The sequence below is a fragment of the Lithohypha guttulata genome, assembly GCF_036872675.1.
Source record: "Lithohypha guttulata strain CCFEE 5908 chromosome Unknown scaffold_2, whole genome shotgun sequence".
NCBI classification, from domain to species: domain Eukaryota; kingdom Fungi; phylum Ascomycota; class Eurotiomycetes; order Chaetothyriales; family Trichomeriaceae; genus Lithohypha; species Lithohypha guttulata.
The window spans coordinates 2,174,563-2,195,260 of NW_027042751.1; the positions used below are offsets into that span (position 1 = coordinate 2,174,563).

Genomic DNA, 20,698 nt, shown 5'->3' on the forward strand with positions numbered 1-20,698 from the left:
ATACTTCAGTATACTGTACATGACACCCTACCACATAGAGCGACACTGACGTCTCATGGTGAATACATTTCATGTAACAGCACTCAGGACGCTAATTGCTGCACTTCAGACGCGTCGCAGATCAGAACTTTACAGGTTCGGTGGGCTATAGACTTTCGGGGGTCTTTTTGATGATAAGTGATGATTGGGCATTATTCTAGCCTTATGGATTCGGCGACGCTCTGAAATCCACCTCGCTGCAGGATGACTCGGAACTCGAGCCACGTTTTACTGGAACATGGTACGCGGTGGACACCTGGATCAGTTCCGATGCTACGAATGAGATTGTGAGGTGCTCAAAACGCAATCTATATAGCGTTGTTGTTAGGTGTCCAAAGTTTCCGGTTCCTGCTTGTCCAATGATCTCGCCTACACTCGGTACTATTGAACAATCATTACACAAGTTCAAGCCAGTCAAACCTGTGGTCACCATCAGCAGCGTGCTGTTCCAGCTTAGCCCTGCACATTCTCCTATAATATTGTGCCCGAGCTTTGCATTGATCTATACTCTTCGACGAGAGCGTGGGGCACATGCTCCGAATGCGAACATATCGGTCGCCAGCTTGAAATGTCTGTAAGCCACCTAGAAGAGCTTTTTCTTCCTCCTCCGTCCATTGCTCGCTATTGTGAACAAATGTTCCTTGACTAGCTTGGCCTTGAGGCATCGTTGTGCTCTGAGGTATCGGTTCAGACGGCTCATCATCCAAAATCTCGTCTATATCTTCAGCGTCCATATGTGCACTACGTGAATGGGAATTAGATGTCACATGCTGGGACACCATCCTCATTCGAATCTCCTCCTTCAATCGCCTCATTTCCGCCTTTGCTCGTAATTGCTCTTTCTCCAGTTGGCGCAATTCCTGCTTTCGAAGTGCTGCATCTGCCAGAACCCTCAAGTGATTGTTGACAAAATGCGAAATCTTTCTAAGGTTTGGCTGAATGTCGTTTCGAACATGTCTGCGAATACCGCCCTCCAACGTGCTCGGCTTTGGCCTCCATCCTCGTGCAGTATTGCAGAGCCTGCGGGATATGTCGACAAGAGATTGGAGTTGTTTCAACGACCTCTTGCTGTGAAGCTGTAAAGATCCCCGAAGTGCGTGCTTAAGCACCTGCACAGAACGCGGGATCAAGTACTCGAACGTATCAACTACGGTACGGTCGCCTGGTGCACTCGGCTGTACCTCCATTAGTGTCGATCTTGTAGTGCTCTTGTCGAGCCGTTGCAGAATATTATCGATCGTGGTCGGTTCAACACCCTCTTTTCCCAGGAAGATCCGGGACAACTCCTCGAGATGTTCCCACACCGCACGACTCCTTTCGGTGCCCATGTCTTTGTTTGGTGCGACCATGGAAGTGATCATGTTTGCTGCGCCGCCCATTTTGGACCAGCAATCTTGACCACCAAGGTGCCAGACACTGTCTCCAATGCCGCGCATAAACCTCTCACAGTGCTTTCCTAGTTCAATGAGCCGTGCTGCTTCAGTCTCCTCCAGGTTTTCTTGTTGCTGTTTGGCTATTGCTTTCTTCTTTGCTCTCTTCTCCTCCTCAGTCAGAAGTGGACGGCCTTTTGGTTTTTGGGAGGCCTTAGGTACTGTACTTTCGTGTTCTTCGTCCGTTCCGGTGTCTTCGGTCTCTTCATCAGCGATGTCTTGATATCCTTCACCACCAGAATCGACATCTTCTAGCTCCTGCTCTGGGGAGTGTGAACGCTCGTCAGCTTCTTCTACGAGCTCATCGTCAGGTAGATCCTCATTGGGCGGCGCAGAAGTCTTCGGTAGATCCCATATGTTGGTACGTTGCAGTCTGGCCAAAGATCTGCGTCTCTTACCACGCTCAGTCTTCGCTGGTGTATTATTAGACGTCAGAATAGCTCCTGTTGGCTTCTTAAGCATGACTTCCCCTTGTCCTTGGAAAGGACTAGCTGTCTGTGTTTTTATTTGCTTGAAACGCTTCAATATCTTCTTAGCTCTAGGCTTTTGACGATGTTCTGGAGCTTCGACAGGTGAGGCATGAGACGACTCGTGTTGGTTACCAGTGTTCCCATGTCGCTGGTTTTCGTTGGGCGTAACTTGCGTCCCCTTTGTTTGCTGTAAGCTTGTTCTGCTCTTACGAGCTCCGGTTTTGACCGCTTTATCTTCAAGAGTTGGCTTTTCTTCCTGTTGCTTCTCGTCGCTGATCAATCTCCTTTTGTTTGGTGTCGCAGCTGCCTCGTCTACTTCTCTTCGTCGCTTACCTATGCTTACAGGGGCACTCGATCCAGAAGCCATGTTGTTTAACAAGGCTGCAGCGGATGTCATATTGTGCGATACATTGGTACGCAAATGTCTGGTACGTTTAGGCACGGGAAACAGAGTCGAACCCGCCTACCATAGCGGGTTTCGGGGTTGCAACTTTAGGGCTTAGGGTCTAACGCATCTGGAAAGTCGTGTCATAAATCGAGGTCGTTCGTTACTCCGACGACACTCTCAGCCTCAGATGTCACCTTGACGTGCGTTGAATAGTGTCTCGACTCTCAATTCAACGTTTTGACTCAGCATGGAAAACTGCTGACAGACTGACATGACTTCACCATTGCAGACTGATCCTCAAAGACGATATGTCTGCTTCACCACGTCTGCGCGCAGTTGAGATCTCGAAAATCAATACGTTCGCCGAACCTGTCAAGAGAATACATGATGGTGCTGATGTACAATTTTTTCTTCAGTCGCTTGCATATAGGGATGTTACTACCTTCATACTTCAGTTGAACAGGTCTATGGTGCCTAGAAGAACGACGTCCGATAATAGTATTCATGAGTTCAGGTTGGACCACGAATACGAACCTATTCACCAGGTGAGATGCATACAACAAGTTATCACGAATTTGGATCTCCTGATATCTGAGGCACCACCAGACACAGGACCCAGAAGGTTTGGAAATATCAGCTTCAGGAAGTGGTACAAGCTTGCTGAGGAGTGCGCTCAGCGACTGCTAGAGGAAGTGCTGCCAGTAGAACTACACCCGGCAATCGTCGAATACAAGGCGTACCTGCTTGGAAGTTTCGGCAGCCCTCAGCGGCTTGACTATGGAACTGGTCACGAATTGAGCTTTATTGCTTTCCTGGCCTCCTTATGGAAGACTGACTATTTCAGCAGCTCACCCAAGACGTCCGAGAACGCCGGCACCTTCACAGCACCCTCGTCCGTGAGCACAGAAAGACAGATTGTTCTCTTGCTATTTCAGCAATATCTGTCCCTGATTCGAAAGCTCATCATCACCTACAATCTCGAGCCTGCAGGCTCACATGGTGTCTGGGGTCTAGACGACAATTCCTTCTTGCCATATCTCTTCGGCTCTGCACAATTCTGTCCACCGTTGCCTGAGGATAAATCTTCATCTACACCGACACCGACTTCGGGCTCTCTATCATCTTCACCAGACCCTTCGATTGTGACCAAACGGAACCTTGTTGAGAAGGAGGCAAAAGCTAACTTGTACTTCTCTGCTATCGATTTCATCTACACTGTGAAACGTGGACCCTTCTGGGAACACAGTCCCATTCTTTTCGATATCAGTGGCATAAAAGATGGCTGGGGCAAGATCAACAAAGGCCTGATAAAGATGTACGACGCTGAAGTGCTCGCAAAATTTCCAGTAGTACAGCACTTCCCCTTCGGCCGCCTGTTTGCATGGGAGAAGGATCCAGATGCGAAAACGCCACTACATAGCACACATACCACGAGCCAACCACTTCGCGACCCTAGAGGTGCTGGGAACGGTTCTGCTATGATGCGTCCTCCTCCAGGTCCAGGAGTAGGCACTGCAGCTCCTTGGGCTGCCCCAGCAGGCTCAAGGCCAGCTCCGGCAGGGTTCGTCAATGGTGTCACACAGGCACCTTGGGCAAATGCACCTGTGACTCGAAGAGCAGCAGCACCGTCTCTTCATTCTCAAGCTTCGAGGCCCACAGGCAATTCCGCTAGAAACTCTGGGTCGCAGTTCTTGCAACGGCCCGACCAGAGACCTGTTTCTGCTGCGTCACCTCAGCAGGTCAAGCTCGCCGAGAAGACTGCTGAGACGGTACCTGAAGAAAAGACTTGATCTCGGCACATATTTTGGCTGTAGAATTCAGTTCTCCAAAACCAAGTCTTTGTTTGACAAAAGAAGAGACATTAAACGCAGGCACATAGACTTGTGCGTATCAGTAGCCAGAGAGCAGTATTGGACAGGGCTATTGAGTACGGCTTGGACAAGCGAATCGCGCCTAGCTTCTTCAGCTACTAGGTCCAGTCCATGCACAAAATTGAGGTCAGCTGCCTTGACGAGCATCCGTCATCGGGCCCGTGCTCGGCCTGGTTGGACAAGTGAATTGGTAGTGCCTCGAAATACAACAAGAGCATTGCCGTAGCGGGTAGGAATAGTCTCCATCTTCAACCTGTCAATGCTTGGGACAGTTTTACTGCCTCCATTCTCAATGGATAAGCCCCTCGAAAACGTGGATTGATAAGTCCGAAGGCTTCAACCACCATCGTGCTGGCTAGTATCATAGCGATAGCAGTTCTATACAGCGTCTCAAAATTTTTGATAACCATGCTGCCATAGTTCTTACCACTTCGCTCTTCTAGCATGCATGATTGAACGAGCATGTGTATCTCCTGAACAAGCTAAGAGCAACGACTATTTTGAGTTAGATGAGGCTGCATCCGCCGTGGATCTCCAACACTCCTTCCTCTAAGCTCATTGTCGTGTCCGTGGGATCGTCTGCCACGGAACTGCATGCTTCAGTCATTCAGTACTGAAGTGGTTATACCCAAGCCCTCAAACAGTGTATAGAGGAGATGGCCAAGACGTATCAGCTAATCATCCACAAACCGCCGAGGAGGCAGGATCTGCTTCGGCACATCGGCTCTAGTCTTCTCCTTCCACATCGTCAATGGGTAAAGTATTATTGAACCCAGGATGCAGAAGAAAGTGGCATAAAACTGCCAAGTCGCAACCAAGGTAGCACCAACACCCCAAGGCACTAGAAACTTGATCCACTCAGAGGTCTGATACAAATCTTCTTGCAACGTTATGTAGTACAGCTTCACAGGCTCTCCATTTATTCCATTTGGCACATCATGATAGGATGATTTCGAAGAAGTTGTTCTTCTGTACCGGTTTTCAAACCTCTTCGTTAGGGCTGATACCGGACCTGTCTCATCGCCTTCAGCAAGGTGTAGACACGTCGTGAATCGTACGTCCGCGTCGTAGAAAGGTACGAGCCAGAGTCTGAAGTGTTGGTGTATGTCCGCGTACAAAATGAGCTTGTCTTCGTTGAAGGTAACGCTGAGTACTTCCAAGTCGATCCGGGGTGATAGGATCTTATACCACTGGTAGATCATGAGCGTAGCCCATCTTGAGTTCAGATCGAAGAGGTCGATTTCCCAGGAGCCGGTTTTGCAAAAAGGATGGGCGAAAGCCGCGTTTGGTGTAAAGTAATTCTCCACGGCTTCCTTTTGTTTCGAAGGTATCGCTTGAGTCAATGTGTGTATAAGAGGGACGATGTCCTTGACGGGATCCTCCATGGTGGTAGACAAGCGTCCTAAAAGAAGGGTTGTATCATTGAGCAACCGCGACAAAACGATAGCCCATGTTGGCGATAAAGATAGCCAGTATTCAAAGTCGTTTTCTGAATCGACAACACGACGGGAAGCTCAGAGGAAAGCTCCAAAGCTGGACCGCACGACATTGATTGACATGTGAAAGTGGGCACCACGACCAGGGCCTGGTGTCGCCTGAAACCCAAGCATTCCGGGCTGCAGTTTAGGTAGTCAAGCTAGCCGTTTCCAGACGTCGCGTTTGCGAGGCATCTGTATCGCTTCTTACCACCTATCCACGTTGGTGGCCAGGTAATGTAGAGGTTTATGTATTAGGAACGATCGTTGTTTCTTCGCAATCGACCATAGGGTTTGGAAAACAGGGGTTCCCGTTCGATCACCCGTACTTAAGCCAGGCGCCGACGAGTTAGTAGTTGGGTTGGAGACAACCAGCGAATCCTCGCTGTTGATTGTTTTGCAAACTTTTTGGCCCTTTTTGCGACAAATTTTTCCTCAGAACCCTGTTCGCTGTAAACGGAAGGAAGTAGGATGATAATGGTACGAGCATCACAATTCGGCGCAAAGAATACACACCTCCAGGTCCTAATGCACTACCCCGATGGGATGACAGTGTCGTTGTACTGGATGCCATTGCACAATGGCTGAGCTAGCCAATCTCGACGTGTACTAGGCTTCGATGTAAGCTTCGGTCTGCTATGCCATACTAATCTATACTACCATACTATCCAAGGACCAAATTCGAAGGACACTCGAAGGACACTCTCAGTCTGACATCTTGACTCGAAGATACATCTTGATACCTCCATACTGTCTCGGCAGTCTTCGACCCAGAGGCGACTCTACCCAACCCGCAAAGCATATCCTAATCTAAGTAGCTCTTTTTGTAGCCTAGACCATTCCTCAGGCGGTCCTCATGTCCAACCACTCGTGCTGGTAGTCCTTTGCCAATACCAAAGAACACAAAAAGCGCCCATTTCCATCGAAAAGGGTTTATCAACACCACGAAGCAGAACCAATAGATGAGCTCAGAGTATGTGAAGAAATCAAAGGCTCTGGTAGGCGCGAGTGCCTTGAGGGTCGAGGTCATGTCAATCCACCTCTTCATCCAAAAGGTCTTTGGTGTTGTTAAGGGGTCGACCAGGAACATTAACAGTAATCGAGTATAGATGCCGATATGGTAATTGCCGACCGTGCCAATTGCGTTGACGTACGTGCAGTTGTTGGCACAAATGGAAGGATGCGATGGAGGAAATACTTGCAAATACCATCTTGGCGGTCCGTAAGGCTCTTCGAAGACCTCGTCAGGCAGGAAAGAAAGCGAGGGACGTTTATAGCCGGTCGCCATAATGATCACATCTGCCTCGACTAAAAGTGAATGTCCAGGCCCACCCTTGGGAACTCCTTTCGCACGTTTAATGAACTGGACACCTTGTTCAGTCAAGTCTTCGATATCTCCTCTAAGCCATTTGGCCTTGCCCTGGCGTATTTGTCTGAAGATTTCTGAATTGACCATAGGAGTTTCTGTGAATAGACCTTGATCAGCTGGAGCGATGTCCTTCAGGTCACGATAGAAGAACAACCTAAGGATATTCTCGGGTACCCACGAGAACAAGGTTTCTTGCCCGAAAATGTTGAATGCGAGGAGGATGTCGACAAAGGCGTTACGAGGAACGATCCCTGTGGATAAAGAGTTAGCCGGTGTAACAGAAAACATGCCATAGACACTTACACTTGTCTGATCGAGCAAGAACATTGATCTCACTAGCACCTGTTTCTACTGCCCACTCAAGGGCCTCAACACCTGAAGCTCCGCCACCAATGATCGTCACTTTCTTGCCCTTGCCGTCGATGCCATCAAGGTTAGAAGAATGATGTATCTCTCCTTTAAACTTGTCCTGGCCGGGGAGATGAGGAATCTTTGGGTCACCACAAGTACCAACCGCAGCGATCACGCCATCAAATCTGCCATTCGAGGGATCATTGACGATCCAACGATTCTGTTTGTCTTTATAAACCTTCTCGACCTTGGTGTTGAACAACGTCTTGTCCTCAAGGTGATACATCTTCCATAGCTTTTCGACCTGTCCCACGATCGCATTTTGCTTAGGGTAGCCCTCGTCAAACTTTACTCCAGGATGGAAACGGTACATGATACTGTGGATCTGGAGTCCGGATGTGCTGTTGACTTTCTGGAACATATTAGCATGTGGTCAAAGGATGCTATTATGGCACAAACACTCCATATTCCCCCAAGGTGATCCTTCCCTCCTGCTTCGAAGAGTACAACATCGAAGCCATGGCCAACACAATGACTGGCAGCTGAGACTCCCGTCAGACCAGCACCAACAATGGCAATTTTAGGCCGTCGCAATCGAGCACCAGGAGCCGGAGGATCGGGCGAGAAGATGCTAGTCAGAATCCATTGCAGTATTGAGTACAGCCACTGGAATGGACTGAACGCCATCATAGATAAATATGCTGTATAGCTGCAAGGAGCAGATAGACTGAGACATCTTCACAAGCAATGTGACTGACGCAAATCGCGAATGTTCTGAAGCTGTTACAACGAGCAGGAACGGCGGAAGTGCAGCGATGTCATGCAGGAACAGCGTTGGACTGACATGTGCTCGCCGAATGCTAGAACCACGTGCCGAACCACTCCGTTCACAATCCACCACATACCACTGGCAGGGGTCCACTCTGGATTCAGAATAACTCCCTCTATTCAGTCATTGATGCACTGCAAACTACTCAGCATGTAACTGTTTGCCGAGTGCCTAATTAGTCGTTACCAAGACTCTTTTGAGGAACAAGCGCCAGCCTTTGTATCGACCCAACTACGGAAGCAGGCGCCTGGTATAGTTTTGAGCCCCGGACGTCCCCGCTAGCCTTGTCAAGATGGCGGATTCAGAATTGGCAACCCGAGCACCAGAGTCAGATTTACAGGAAGAGTCACTAGAGGATGACAAGAGCCCGTTAACCTCGAAACAAACATCGTCCGCCGAGCCTCAACCAGGCCAAGCTGCACAAGTCTCAGACCATTGCACCACTGACCGACCACTTCCTTCAGGTATCGCCTCTGAAGCACCCTCCGGCACGCTGTCAAAATGGTCTATCGACACTGGTTCTGATGTTGAGGTTTACGTGTCAAAGCCTACGGACTATCCGACCACACCAGCACGGCTCTTATTCCTCCTTACCAATGGCACGGGTGTGCATTCTCGCAACAACCAGCATCAGGCCGACCTCTTCGCACGCGCTGGCTACCTAACTATTATGCCAGACCTCTTCGCGGGTGATCCAGCACCGAACACGAAGCCAGAGGAGACTCCACTAAGCTCGGATGCTACCTGGCTCGATACTGTCAAACTCAAGGTTGCAGAAACAGCCAAGTCATTCAGTCTTGACATGTGGCTTGCTCGGCATACGGAGGAGACAGTTTTGCCTACTTTGCATGGTGTTCTGAAGGTCGCAAGAGAGGACTACGCTGATGCTGTCAGCCATGGAGATGGCGTCTACGCTGTTGGATATTGCTTTGGTGGTCGTTATGTGCTTCTCTTAGCATCAGGGAAGACGCATGATACGCCAACTGGACAGCAGGCGCAAGGCAAAGCTGAGGAAGGTCAGATGATCACAGGACTACAGATCAAGGCAGGCGTGTGTGCACACGGTACTCTCGTCGGCAGGAAGGACGTCCAAAACATAAAGGCGCCAATACAGTTAGTATGTGTTGAGGATGACCCACTATTTCCAGAAGACGTCCTTGATGAAGGAAGAAAGTCGTTGGAAGAGCACAAGATTGATCATCAGATTGAGGTCTACAAGGACGTGCCGCACGGTAAGTAGAAGCACGAATGGAGTTGAATTGCAAGACTAACACATTCGATGACAGGTTTCGCCGTGGTCGGCGAATACGAATCCCAGAAGATCAACGACGCTCAATCTAAGGCGTTCGACGGAATGCTCGCTTGGCTCAACGCGCATTGATACAATCATGAGTCGTGAACGTAGAAGCATGTATTTCCATACACGTCAAAGGCTAAGTCTTGTGCAACTAGATCTCAAAGTCTCTTCTGACATAACGATGATGCGCCACTGATTGTGCCAACCGAGATAGTCTTTCGATGCTCTCAGGCTTCCCTTCTTTTACTGACCATGCGAAACTGGCCAGACTGTTCAACGAAAGATATGAGACCAGCGAAGGTAAATTTCAGCACGTACTGTTTCAGCGCGTGATACCGTTGAGATTGGTTATGTTCCAGTCATTGTATTGAGGACATAGTCTCTTCCGCCGCCTCAGTCCAGCCAGGCCAGACAGCGAGCTCGTCGGGACGTGCTGGAGCAGCATCAGAGCCATCAATCATGATTCGTTCTTGCTGTCATGGAAACACGGGAGGATACCAGGAAAACGAAATCTAAGGGTGTCAGAAGTAGTTTTTGACTATTTCTGCATCATGAGCTGGACGAATTCGTTGTCTATTGTAGTTAGTATAGCGTCCCAATGTGGTAGTGGTAAATCTTACAATCAATTCGGCCATCCCCATCCTGATCAGCTTCCCTGATCATTTCGTCTACCTCATCATCAGTCAACTTCTCGCCGATAGAGGTCATGACGTGTCTGAGCTCGGCCGCGGAGATGAAACCGTTGTTGTCGCGGTCGAACACCTTGAACGCTTCTCGAATTTCTTCCTCAGAATCTGTGTCCTTCATTTTCCTAGCCATCATGGTCAAAAACTCTGTCGCAAGTCAGTCACTTGTCCGCCCTCGATCCTCATACTCGTACCAGGGAAATCGATGGTTCCATCGTTGTCTGCGTCGACCTCATTTATCATGTCTTGAAGCTCTGACTCGGAAGGATTCTGGCCCAGTGATCGCATGACCGTGCCTAGCTCTTTAGTTGTGATTTGGCCTGGAATTGTCAGTCGCGCTCTCTCTACGGTCGTCGTCGTCTGGAAGAGGAGCACGAACCATCGCCATCTTTGTCCTACACCACGTTAGCCAAAAGTCTCACCGCAATGTTCATGCACTTACAAATAGAGAGAAAGCCTCCTTGAATTCAGAGACCTGTTCTTCTGTAAGAGAATCGGCCTGTAAACAATTGTGTCAGCATTACCAACAGCACATGCTTGCTCGTACTGCCCCACTCTCCTGCTGGATGCAAATACCAACGTATGGACTGACCATTGTTTGGGGTTCTCAATGCTGATATCGGTGTTAGGGAAGTAAGTATATGTACGGTCGAAGGTGTTAAGAATGTATACTGCTGTGCTAAGGCCGATAATGCGGGTTCGTTTGGAAGTAGGAAACTCCCGCAGACAAACAAAACCATGGACTCAAACGCTCCATAGAGGGCAAGCTTGGCAGTCAGGGAAGGAACTGATGAGTTTCAGAAGTAATCACGTGCAGTGCATTCCTTGGACTTCAAACGGTAGTGCTCAACTGTATTGCGTGGACTGTCGAGCTCCCATAGAATGATGTAGGAGGTATGATCTTTGTAAGAGCCGTGATGACTTTTGGCTCAGCAGCAGCCCATGGCGGTCGAGTTCTAAGCTGGATCAAATGTTGGTCGTCGCTTTCACAATGAAGGCCGAAACATCTACGATGCCGTCTTGTTTAGGAATATCGTCACTTTGACCATGTACAGAGCTATCTCTGAGCCATTTCTACGCGATGTCTGTCCGCAGCCGAGTGCAGCCACTCAACGTGGACCCCGGAGTGCAAGTCGAGACGGGTGAAACCTGCACTCACATTGCTCTTGCGAAAGAAAAGTTGCCTCTCGAAGTCAAGCTTGCGGATTTGTGCTAGCAACCTTAACATGTGATCAGTACATTTCCAGGTTCTTTATTCCCCATTGACGTCTACTTTCCACAATTTCTACCAACATGGCTACCGCAGCTCTTCTTGAACAGCTAAAAGCTGATATGCTCAAAGCTGATATGCTCAAAGCTGACATGCTCAAAGCTGACACTACAGCTCGTCTGGCAAGCAGTCGGGATATCAGCGAGAAGATTGATACCTCAACCTGGAATGACAAAGATTTGATTGTCTTCGATAGCCTGATAGCAGAAAGAAGAAACGCCGAGAAAGACCATCACAAGTTCTCCATTGACTATAAAAAGCGTAAGGTGACCTCTAGAGATCTGAAAGCACCGAATGACTGGAAGTACGACAATGAAACTGCTGGATACAGGTATGTGGGCCAGGCCAACCTCTGTCCTATGGTAAGTTGTCTTCAATTATCGAGTGGCCTTCTCTTCGGAAAGGATATATCAGCTTGCAGAATAAAGCCTCAGTACTAACTATCGACTTAGGACATAGATATACCGGGAGGACGCCCCTGTCGTCATGAGATCTGCAAGCAAGCAAAGACCACAAATGGAATATCATATCTTGAATATGACACAGTCACGCATTACGCCTATCGAATTCTCAACAGCAAGACCATACGGATGAAAAATGCACTTAGAAAACAGCGTGACATCCAATTACTCAAGGACCGGCAACTAGAACTAGAGTGGAGAGAGAAAGCCATCAAAAAGTTCAAACGTTTTGGAAAAGTAAGTCCTAAGCAACAAGTGTGAATAATCAGCTGCGACAGTCTCGTCCTGTTTCCTTTCAATCTTGGACTTAATGGCAAACTTCAAGCGGGACGATGGAAGAGACCGTCTGCTAACATCTGCCTAGGAAGCTGGTGAGGCAATTCTCGCTGCAGCGGAACGATTCGATAAGTCTCGAGACCCTTCACTATCGCCAGAACGTCCTGACAACGCAGTCGAACAAGTAGGACGAGCAATATCGCGACGAAGAGCCGATATCCTTCCGGACACAGCCAAATTATTTCTGGAAACTGCCTCTCGCCGTCTACAAAATGCTGATGATCCTGATGGCCACTGGCATAACCCTGTGCAGTACGTCGAATTTCTGCAAAATGTTCAACTCAATCACTTGGAGGCCGTCATGATGAACATCCGCGACGTCCTGCAGATCAGCGCAGTCATTGACTATGAGATCGATTATCGTTTACGTGCCTTCCTCGAGCAGTTCAGGCCACTGGTCAAGTGCATTCCACGCAGCGTTAAGAATCACTACAATTATACTGTGCTTGATGCGTTCCAAGCAATCATACAACTCATGAGGGCTCAAGAAGAGGCTCCCACAGCTGATTCAGATAAACTCCAACCACAAAGTAGTTACCTTTATCACACTCTTGCACGATGCGCCGCTATAGACAGAGACATTGAACGAAAGACAAAACAGGTGTCAAGTACTACACTCGCACCGAAAGATCTAAACAATCAGATGGTGCTTCTCAGCAAGGACGACATGATGAAGTCACCACTTTTCTTACTCTCTAGGTCGTTATTAGAGGGGCGTGGGATAAGTTTCGACAAAATAGAGCAAGCGTCCTTGCCAAAGACGAAAGCGAATACTGCCCGGGGTTCGTTGACATATCCGTTGCAGGAAATTACCGAGTTGGAACACGATGCTCTTTTTCACTTCGCTAATGACCTACAAAAGCATATGGTATATTTCAGCAGAACAGGAGATGGACTACATAATTTCATCATGGCCTGCTACGATGAAGGATGGACTGCATCGACAGCCATGTTAAGACTTGCCATAATTCTCAGATATCTAAACGACGAGAATCCATGCACCGCCCGCGGTGTCCTTAGCAGACTATCTGCAATGATTGACGACAACGCGCCAGGACTTCCGCAAGGATGGGTGCCTTACTGCAAAGGTATAGGCTATGCCATCCTGCATACTTGGAGCTATCTAATGCTTGAGGCAAGTCACTGCTATGGACGCTACGACGTTGAGGAGTATGCCTATGTCTCTACCTTTCTCTTGGTATGTCATGTACTCAGAGCCTACCCGGATGGGGAACTGGTACACACATTCGAAGAAAAGCTGCAGGTCATTCTGAACATAATTCAACCTCGGACTAGACCTTCGTGGACGGCATCATTGCTTCGAGTATATGAGCAGATGCTTCTCCAAATCCCACACGAGCCGGACTTCTCTTCGAAGAACCCAGAAGTAGGCATTACACCACTTCCACAAGTTCGAGAGATTACCGTACATTCGGGACAGCCACGAATCAGATCGCAAAACCCGACAGATGAGCTCATCGCTCTGTCTATGCCTACATTCCTACGTGTATGTAAGGACGCCTGTTTCAGCAGTGAGGTGACCGCCCGAATTTTGAAGTATATAGCCTTGTGGATTCGATCCAGCTCACCGTATCCCAGTAAACGCAGTCTGAATCTCCTCTGGCACATGTTTCTGCGGATGGAAGCAAAGTTTAAGCTCACACCTGGTATGCAGACGACAGATCTTCAGCTACCTGAGCAGTCCAGCCTAAACTTAGGAATGCATAATCACTGCAATATCTGGGAACTCGATGATGATAAACTCACTGGATTCTTTAGTGGATACTCGTCCCGATATCGTGATGAGCGCCACGATGTTTCTGCACTTGTCAGCTCCTTCAAGATCTACAGGCAACAACTTGGCATTCAAGATCGACTTAGTGACAAAGTGCATGATATGATGTCCCACAAGGACTTCCCAGAAGTTCTCAGGCAAGTCTTTACTCGTGATGATATTCTACCTCAGCGGTACTGCTATGGCCCAGAGAGTGTCCAGGATACTGTCAACTGCCTGGACTATGTAATGTATCTGATCATGCCAGAAATCGACTATCCGACCGTCTCTTTCATCCAGGCACTACTGCGACGGCCTGCAGAGTACGATCGATACTTCACCTGTCTGGCATATCTTCTCAGTAAGTCACAGCCTCTCTACATGTCTATAGGTGGTTTAGGAAGCTAACTGTTAGCAGATATTCTCGGCCTCGAGGAGGACGCTGCAAAAGTGGAAGAAGCCGCCACAGAATTGCAGCTACAATACAAGAATGGCGACGACATTTCAGAGACCAATGCTGATTTAGTCACGGTTTTACGCATTGCAGCAGATACCTACTCCAAGACAGACCATATCGATATTATCTACAGCGACTACGAGGGCAATGGTGCTAGTGACAATGACAGTGACAGCGACAGCGATAGCGATAGCTGTAAGGATTTAACAGACGCCCAACTCATGAAAAGACGACGCGAAGGGCTTGCTGATGGAAGGTGGGACACCAGTAGCAGCGACGAAGACGAAGAAGAACCAAGCAGCAGCAATCGAACCGTACCTGAAAGCACCAGTTACAGAAACACCAACAACCTCACCAACCTCACCAACGCAACTCCACAACACCCTTCTTCAGGACTTAATACTCCACCAGCAACAAACTCTAAAATAGCCACAAACGACCCTCTCAAAGACCATCTCTCAACTTTAATCCCATTCTCAGCCCCAAACCCCGACCATCTCCCCGAAAAGAACATCAATAACAACAACGCACCAGAAAGTACCCGAGAATACACCTACCTCCCCCCAAACTCAACAATCCCAGCCAAGATCAAAGCGCTCGAAGACTCGCTTCTCGCCCTCCAGCCATTCGAGGAGATTGAGCAGGATTTTCACAATGTGCTGGATACATTTAAGAGGTTTAAGGAGGTTTTGAAGGAGGAGAATGCGTAGATGGGAGGTCTAGTATAAGGTCTTGAATGGATGTGTGGGTGAATTGACGGGGAAATGATGGAATAATATTGCTTGTGAAAGGGAGTAGTGAGGTCACAGATAGAGTACGGTAGATGCGGTATTTGTGCTTGCAATGTTTTTCAAAATGGGCTAGAGTAAAACGCCGGATACAATGCTTAGGTATACCCATAAATGCTGTCCATCGTTTCACATACGCCCGGTAAATGCTCGAGTAACTCCTATCCTCATAAATCGTGTCATACATCTTATAGTTTGACAGGCAACGGCAAGCAGGTCTCTTTCAACTCCTTACGCTTGTCCCACTGAACATCCTACTTAATGGACTCGGTTTCTTCACCTTGATGAGGCTTTTGTCTTTCTGGCCCAGTGTGCTGCTGGTCTTGAAAGTACTCTCAGTGCCTTGGCTAGTTGCACTGCCTGTGTCCTCACTACCACTTCGATGTTTCCTGTGTTTCTTCTTCGCATCGCCTTTCTTGCTCTCCTTATCCGCTTTCTTGTCTTTGCTGCTCTTCTTGCTCTTTCCAGCCAGAGACTTCGCAGGTAAGTGACCCATGCTTTGCGCAGCGAACGGTGTGATAAACTCTCCTTCGACGCTCGTGCCGCTGATGATACTGCCGCCGTCGTCTTGAGCGGTCGTGTTGATGCCACGTCTCCACTGCTCGATTCTGTCGAGTTCGTGGACGTCGATTGCCTCATCGAGACCAGGTCCGATATGCTGGTCTGCGTCTTCGTTTGCAGCTTTCTCTTTGATGCGCTTGACGATTTTGTAACCTCCAATTGCAATGACGGTGACGCCTACACTGACTCCAACCGCGATTAGGAACTGTGGTGAGACTAGCAGGGCCATGACAGCGGGCGCGGACTTAGCGATCATGCCTACTGCGCCTGGAGCCATCTTCCCGACTATGTTTGATATTTCAGCAAGAGTCAGACCTACTGCGGCCAGCGTATCTGGGTTCTTCTGTAGATGTCCTATTATGGCTTTTGCGGAATGGCCTGCACAGTCTGCTTCTTCGAGGAGCATTCTGCATTTCAAGACGAGCGATTTTAGTTCGTTCTCTTTTTGCTCTTGAGATGTGACGATGAGGGATTCGGGGTGATACTCGCCATATGCTAGATCGAGATCTATGTCGTCGGCAGATTGTGAGCGGATAAGTTGTTGGGAAGGTCGTTGGCGATGTTCCCACGGCAGATCAGTCCGAGCGCGAACTAAACCTCGAGATGTCGGATCAGAGTAGTCCCATTCTGCAGCTGGTGAGCCTGGTACCGTATGCGAGGCTCGACGAGCTGAAGCTGCTGCGCCATGCGGGCCATAGATATGGTCGTTGAATTGACCAAGCGACATGTGTTGAGCAGGACCTTCGCGAGGGCTGCTTCGACCACTTTCCCATTGCGATGTGTCGCTACTATACATATGCTGTGCTCTTGGTCGTTCTTGGTAACCGGCAGGACTTCTGCGATCTGCATGCTGTGTTCGTGGGGAACTTTGTCTTCGACTGTTGCTTGGACGTACAGTGCTTGCCCTCTCTTGCTCGTCCTGTATGCTCACTGCACGAATGGCTTTCTGTAGTTCTGCCTCTTCTTTTAGTTTTCGCTGAGCCTTGATCTCGGCTTTGCGTTCCTGATAAGCCGCTTTGGCCTCTCGAAAGACATCTTTGAACTGTTTAGAGTTACCAATCACTTTGTTCGATCGGTCGATCACCGTGATATACTGGGCGACTTTGGCTGTCATTATGGTGGAGAGCTTCTGCTCAAGAACTTAGCGGGGAGACTGGTATTGAGAATGCGACCAGGTTGTGGTACGTGATGCGAGTCTAATGTTGTCACAGTTTGGCCACGTAGGTCGAAACTGCGCCCACCACTTTGTTCGCAAGAAGCCTCGTGTAGCTGGGCGGAAGTGTGCGGCGCCCGTGCTGATGTCGTTGTTCACAATGACTGTAACATATTTAGCTCAAGGTTGAGTAGGTGAAAGACAAACGACAAGCAGAAGGACAACGAGGTAAATGTCGGTCAACGACCTAAATATCCACCTTGTTAGAGCAGTAGACAAAGAGACAAGAACATCGAGAGTCGTCTAAGACGTCAAATTGGGCGGCAATATGAGCAGTTTTGTATGGGCTACATTGTAGAGCATTCCTAAGTTTCTACTGGTGCCTCATTTCGCTGTTTGGCGCTGCACCACGGATGGAGATGATGAGGGAAGAACGACTGGCAATCTGGGCCGCCTAGATCGTGTTCAAGCCACAATACAGCACTCTCGGAAGCCATGACAGACTTCTGTCCAATCGGAACGACAAAACGACGTGGCTGGTGTGCACAGCCACGAACCCCCCTGCTTGCTTTCTCTTTCAGCTGCGATGATCTTTCTGCTAGATTTACACATGGCGGAGATCACCAACACAGTTGAACGAGCAATTGGAGACACATGCGCGTCATCTGAACGTGCTTCTGTCGTTGACCGAGATCGACGCTTTTACGTAGTGCTGTGATGGCGCCAGCAACACCATATCGATTGTTCAGATCCAAACTCGAGCCCTTAGATGGTTACGGTAGATGCTCGGTTGCGTAGGCTGAAGTTCGTCCTCGTCCCTAGCCTCGAGAACAACGACTTGAGCACGTCTCGACCCTTGTAAAGATTTTCGACTCGAATTCTTTCGTTATCAAGGTGAGCATTGTCGCTAGCTTGTCCCATGGGAAACATCGCGGCAGGTGCTCCGAACTCACGTTCCAGAAAACTTATGGCAGGTATCGAGCCACCCTCCCTGATAAAGAGTGGTTCATGCGGTATGCTGGCTGCCGTGAACGTGCCTGCGGATGTCAACACAGATGCTCTTCGACCTCTAGCGCGCAGAGTAGGCGACGTGATTGGAGACGTAGGATCGTCGGACGTTGCAAATTGTCTCTGAGAAGCTTCGTCGTGACTCCAGACTTCCATGATGGCATCTCGCAGCTCCTCATAGATCTCGCTGTGGACTTTACCCAACCAGGGATGGGCTTTGGCTGTAATGCTGACATTGATGGTATTTCGACTCTCGAGCAGATCAAACTGCTGCTCAAGCACCTTCTTCAGACTCGAAGCAATTTCTTCGGCATTCTGACTTGGCACTATTCGAATCGACAAGGCTGCTTTTGCCCGAGATGAGATTGTGACTGCTGTCTTGCTCTCGGGAACTGTAATGGAATGGACAGTGAGATTTGGCTCTCTCCATCTCTGCATCAACGACTGCGTGAAAGCGTCTTCGTTCTTGATTTCAGGATGACCCGCCATCAGTGCTGTTGCAATTCCTCTGTAGGCTCTCAATTCTGAAGGTTGTAGCTGATCGATTGTATCGTAGAATCTGGGGATGTGTATGTCCATACCGGATTGCCCAATGAGTGACGCAAGCAAAACGGTCAGGTCTTTCAGTGGCTCATGCTGGAGGGCTTTACCATCCATGCCACTGTGCTGGTCAGGCTTGCCACTAGTGATTTCGATGTTGGCATGCACCACACCTCTCATGCCGAAAGTCAAGCATGGGATGTGATCGTCAAGCCAATAGCTGTTCGAAAGGAGGACGTAGTCGATCTTTCCGATATCTACTTTGTGATCTCTAACGACTTTTTCAAATCCTCGAGATCCTGCTTCCTCGTCACCTTCTATCAAGAACACCACATTACAGGCGAGACAGTCGTCCTGCACAAGCTCGGCGACAGCATGCAATGCAGCCAGAACAGGTCCCTTATTATCTGTAACACCTCTACCATATAGGTAGCCGTTCAATGGATGTAAGCTGAACGGATCAGCAAACCACTTCGCGCCACCCACATCTGCTTCTGCGTCCACTACATCGTAGTGGCCGTAAAAGAGCAAGGTTTTCCTTCGTTGCGGGTGCACCGAAGCCTCGAACCTGGCAAGTAGGAGCGGGTTCACATGCTCTTGGGGCGAGATTAGGGAAGTCTCTGCACCAAATGCATTGAACAGTTTACGCAAAAAGTTTGCAGCTTCGTGGCATTCTCCAATGCATGCAGGGTTTTTGGCCACAGTTCGATAGGATACAAACTGTCTGAGGTTAGAAAACAATTCGTCGTTGCCGCTGGTTTGGGATCGAGCTTGTGCATCGTGGTCTGAAATATCCCAAAAGGCGATCGTATTGTCGTTTCCGCCAGTCACTAGCATCTTCCTTTTGTCGAGTTGCGAGATAGCCGTCGCAAGTATCTTGCCCTGGTGTGCCTGCCAAGACGATACTTTTGCGAATCTATTGTTGATGTTCGTGACTATGCCATCGTTTGAACCACAATACAGTCCCCCTCCAAAGATCTGTATCTGAGCAACATCAGCGACACAGACATCCACTTTCTGCACAAGCTGTTGTGAGACAAGGTTATAGATGTGTGCCTTCCCATTAGATAGTCCAGCGTACAGGAAGGGTGGCTTGTATGCTAGAGTATATATGCTCAATCCTTTACTTTTGAGCTTGAACAGCAGTTTCAGACCATCATTGTAGAGATTGTTAATGGCCCAAACCTTGATAGTACCGCCACCATCTGCCGTGACGAGAGCTTCCTGTTTTGACTCATCTTCGAGTAGTCCTTTCGCCAAAACCATAGAGTATATGTAGCTCTTGTGGGCGTAGGTCTGGTAACAGTTGCTGGCAATTGTCAGGATCTGGCCGCCAGCTGCGCGGACTGTCCCATCAATATCATGGGACAGAAGATTAGGTGCTCCTCCCGGACCCAGTGAATCAAAGAACCTATGTTGTCGCGAGCCTGGATCTCCGTTATCAGTCCCATTGTGCACTGCTGGGGTCGACAGTTGATGCCATTGGATGCTAGAATTTTGTGCGCCACAAAATAGAGTTTGTATGCTCGATGAATACGCAACACAGAATATATCTCCGACTTCAAAAGGAGAGTGCAAAGAATATAGCCGCTGGAGTGAGCTGGAATCCCATACATTCACAATCGAGTCGACACCTGTAGAAAAGAGTAATTTGTGATCATCAGATAGACTTAACCCCAAAACACTTTGATGGTGAGCTTTTATTCTGGCATGCTGTTCGTAGGTCTCCAAGGACCATGCCTAAGGTTTGTAAGACCATAGAACTTGACTGAAAAATTGAGGGTAGCATACCACAATATCACCACCTTGCAATCCTGCGAAAAGAACGTCAACATCCACAACGATCGCTTGCACACTTCCAGAAGCATTGATTCTGTGGTGAAGTCGCTCTGCGTTGGGCGGGTGTGCTTTGGTAGTTGACCTTCGTATGCCATTGGCAGTCGGCATTTCAGCGACAGTAGTCTGTGAATCGTGCGACCCCTGCTCGCCAGCAGGAGGGCGAACTAAAGGTGCTACATCTGCTACTGCGTCCTGCGTTGGTTGTGTGCGAAACGATTGCGAGAACTGCAGTCGAGGCCGCTGCGTTGTGTCATTCGATGTCGCCATGAGAGGAAGAGGTCAAGGAAGGTTCGTGAGCTGGGGTGA

General features: G+C 48.9%; 9 protein-coding genes across 9 annotated transcripts; 3 read left to right on the plus strand and 6 right to left on the minus strand.

The window, feature by feature from the left end:
- Window positions 1-434: 434 nt before the first annotated feature.
- Window positions 435-2,306, minus strand: LTR64_002893 (uncharacterized protein; the record flags this gene model as incomplete). The annotated part of the gene is made up of 1 exon (XM_064897257.1): window positions 435-2,306. The coding sequence occupies one exon, from the start codon at window positions 2,304-2,306 to the stop codon at window positions 435-437; it is 1,872 nt and encodes a 623-aa protein (XP_064756207.1).
- Window positions 2,307-2,635: 329 nt separating this feature from the next.
- Window positions 2,636-4,117, plus strand: RRD1 (Serine/threonine-protein phosphatase 2A activator 1; the record flags this gene model as incomplete). The annotated part of the gene is made up of 1 exon (XM_064897258.1): window positions 2,636-4,117. One exon carries the CDS (start codon window positions 2,636-2,638, stop codon window positions 4,115-4,117), a length of 1,482 nt encoding a protein of 493 aa, XP_064756208.1.
- A 586-nt stretch (window positions 4,118-4,703) lies between these two features.
- Window positions 4,704-5,583, minus strand: LTR64_002895 (uncharacterized protein; the record flags this gene model as incomplete). Its single annotated transcript, XM_064897259.1, has 2 exons — window positions 4,704-4,788; window positions 4,889-5,583. The coding sequence occupies 2 exons, from the start codon at window positions 5,581-5,583 to the stop codon at window positions 4,704-4,706; spliced, it is 780 nt and encodes a 259-aa protein (XP_064756209.1).
- Window positions 5,584-6,478: 895 nt separating this feature from the next.
- On the minus strand, window positions 6,479-8,080 carry LTR64_002896 (uncharacterized protein; the record flags this gene model as incomplete). The annotated part of the gene is made up of 3 exons (XM_064897260.1): window positions 6,479-7,293; window positions 7,346-7,805; window positions 7,853-8,080. The coding sequence occupies 3 exons, from the start codon at window positions 8,078-8,080 to the stop codon at window positions 6,479-6,481; spliced, it is 1,503 nt and encodes a 500-aa protein (XP_064756210.1).
- Window positions 8,081-8,514: 434 nt separating this feature from the next.
- On the plus strand, window positions 8,515-9,603 carry LTR64_002897 (uncharacterized protein; the record flags this gene model as incomplete). Its single annotated transcript, XM_064897261.1, has 2 exons — window positions 8,515-9,454; window positions 9,509-9,603. 2 exons carry the CDS (start codon window positions 8,515-8,517, stop codon window positions 9,601-9,603), a joined length of 1,035 nt encoding a protein of 344 aa, XP_064756211.1.
- A 454-nt stretch (window positions 9,604-10,057) lies between these two features.
- CMD1 (calmodulin) lies at window positions 10,058-10,800 on the minus strand (the record flags this gene model as incomplete). The annotated part of the gene is made up of 6 exons (XM_064897262.1): window positions 10,058-10,092; window positions 10,140-10,352; window positions 10,400-10,525; window positions 10,585-10,600; window positions 10,648-10,704; window positions 10,753-10,800. The coding sequence occupies 6 exons, from the start codon at window positions 10,798-10,800 to the stop codon at window positions 10,058-10,060; spliced, it is 495 nt and encodes a 164-aa protein (XP_064756212.1).
- A 698-nt stretch (window positions 10,801-11,498) lies between these two features.
- LTR64_002899 (uncharacterized protein) lies at window positions 11,499-15,213 on the plus strand (the record flags this gene model as incomplete). The annotated part of the gene is made up of 4 exons (XM_064897263.1): window positions 11,499-11,837; window positions 11,928-12,173; window positions 12,301-14,407; window positions 14,465-15,213. 4 exons carry the CDS (start codon window positions 11,499-11,501, stop codon window positions 15,211-15,213), a joined length of 3,441 nt encoding a protein of 1,146 aa, XP_064756213.1.
- A 301-nt stretch (window positions 15,214-15,514) lies between these two features.
- Window positions 15,515-16,966, minus strand: LTR64_002900 (uncharacterized protein; the record flags this gene model as incomplete). Its single annotated transcript, XM_064897264.1, has 2 exons — window positions 15,515-16,702; window positions 16,748-16,966. 2 exons carry the CDS (start codon window positions 16,964-16,966, stop codon window positions 15,515-15,517), a joined length of 1,407 nt encoding a protein of 468 aa, XP_064756214.1.
- An 804-nt stretch (window positions 16,967-17,770) lies between these two features.
- On the minus strand, window positions 17,771-20,500 carry LTR64_002901 (uncharacterized protein; the record flags this gene model as incomplete). Its single annotated transcript, XM_064897265.1, has 2 exons — window positions 17,771-20,293; window positions 20,345-20,500. 2 exons carry the CDS (start codon window positions 20,498-20,500, stop codon window positions 17,771-17,773), a joined length of 2,679 nt encoding a protein of 892 aa, XP_064756215.1.
- Window positions 20,501-20,698: the final 198 nt, after the last annotated feature.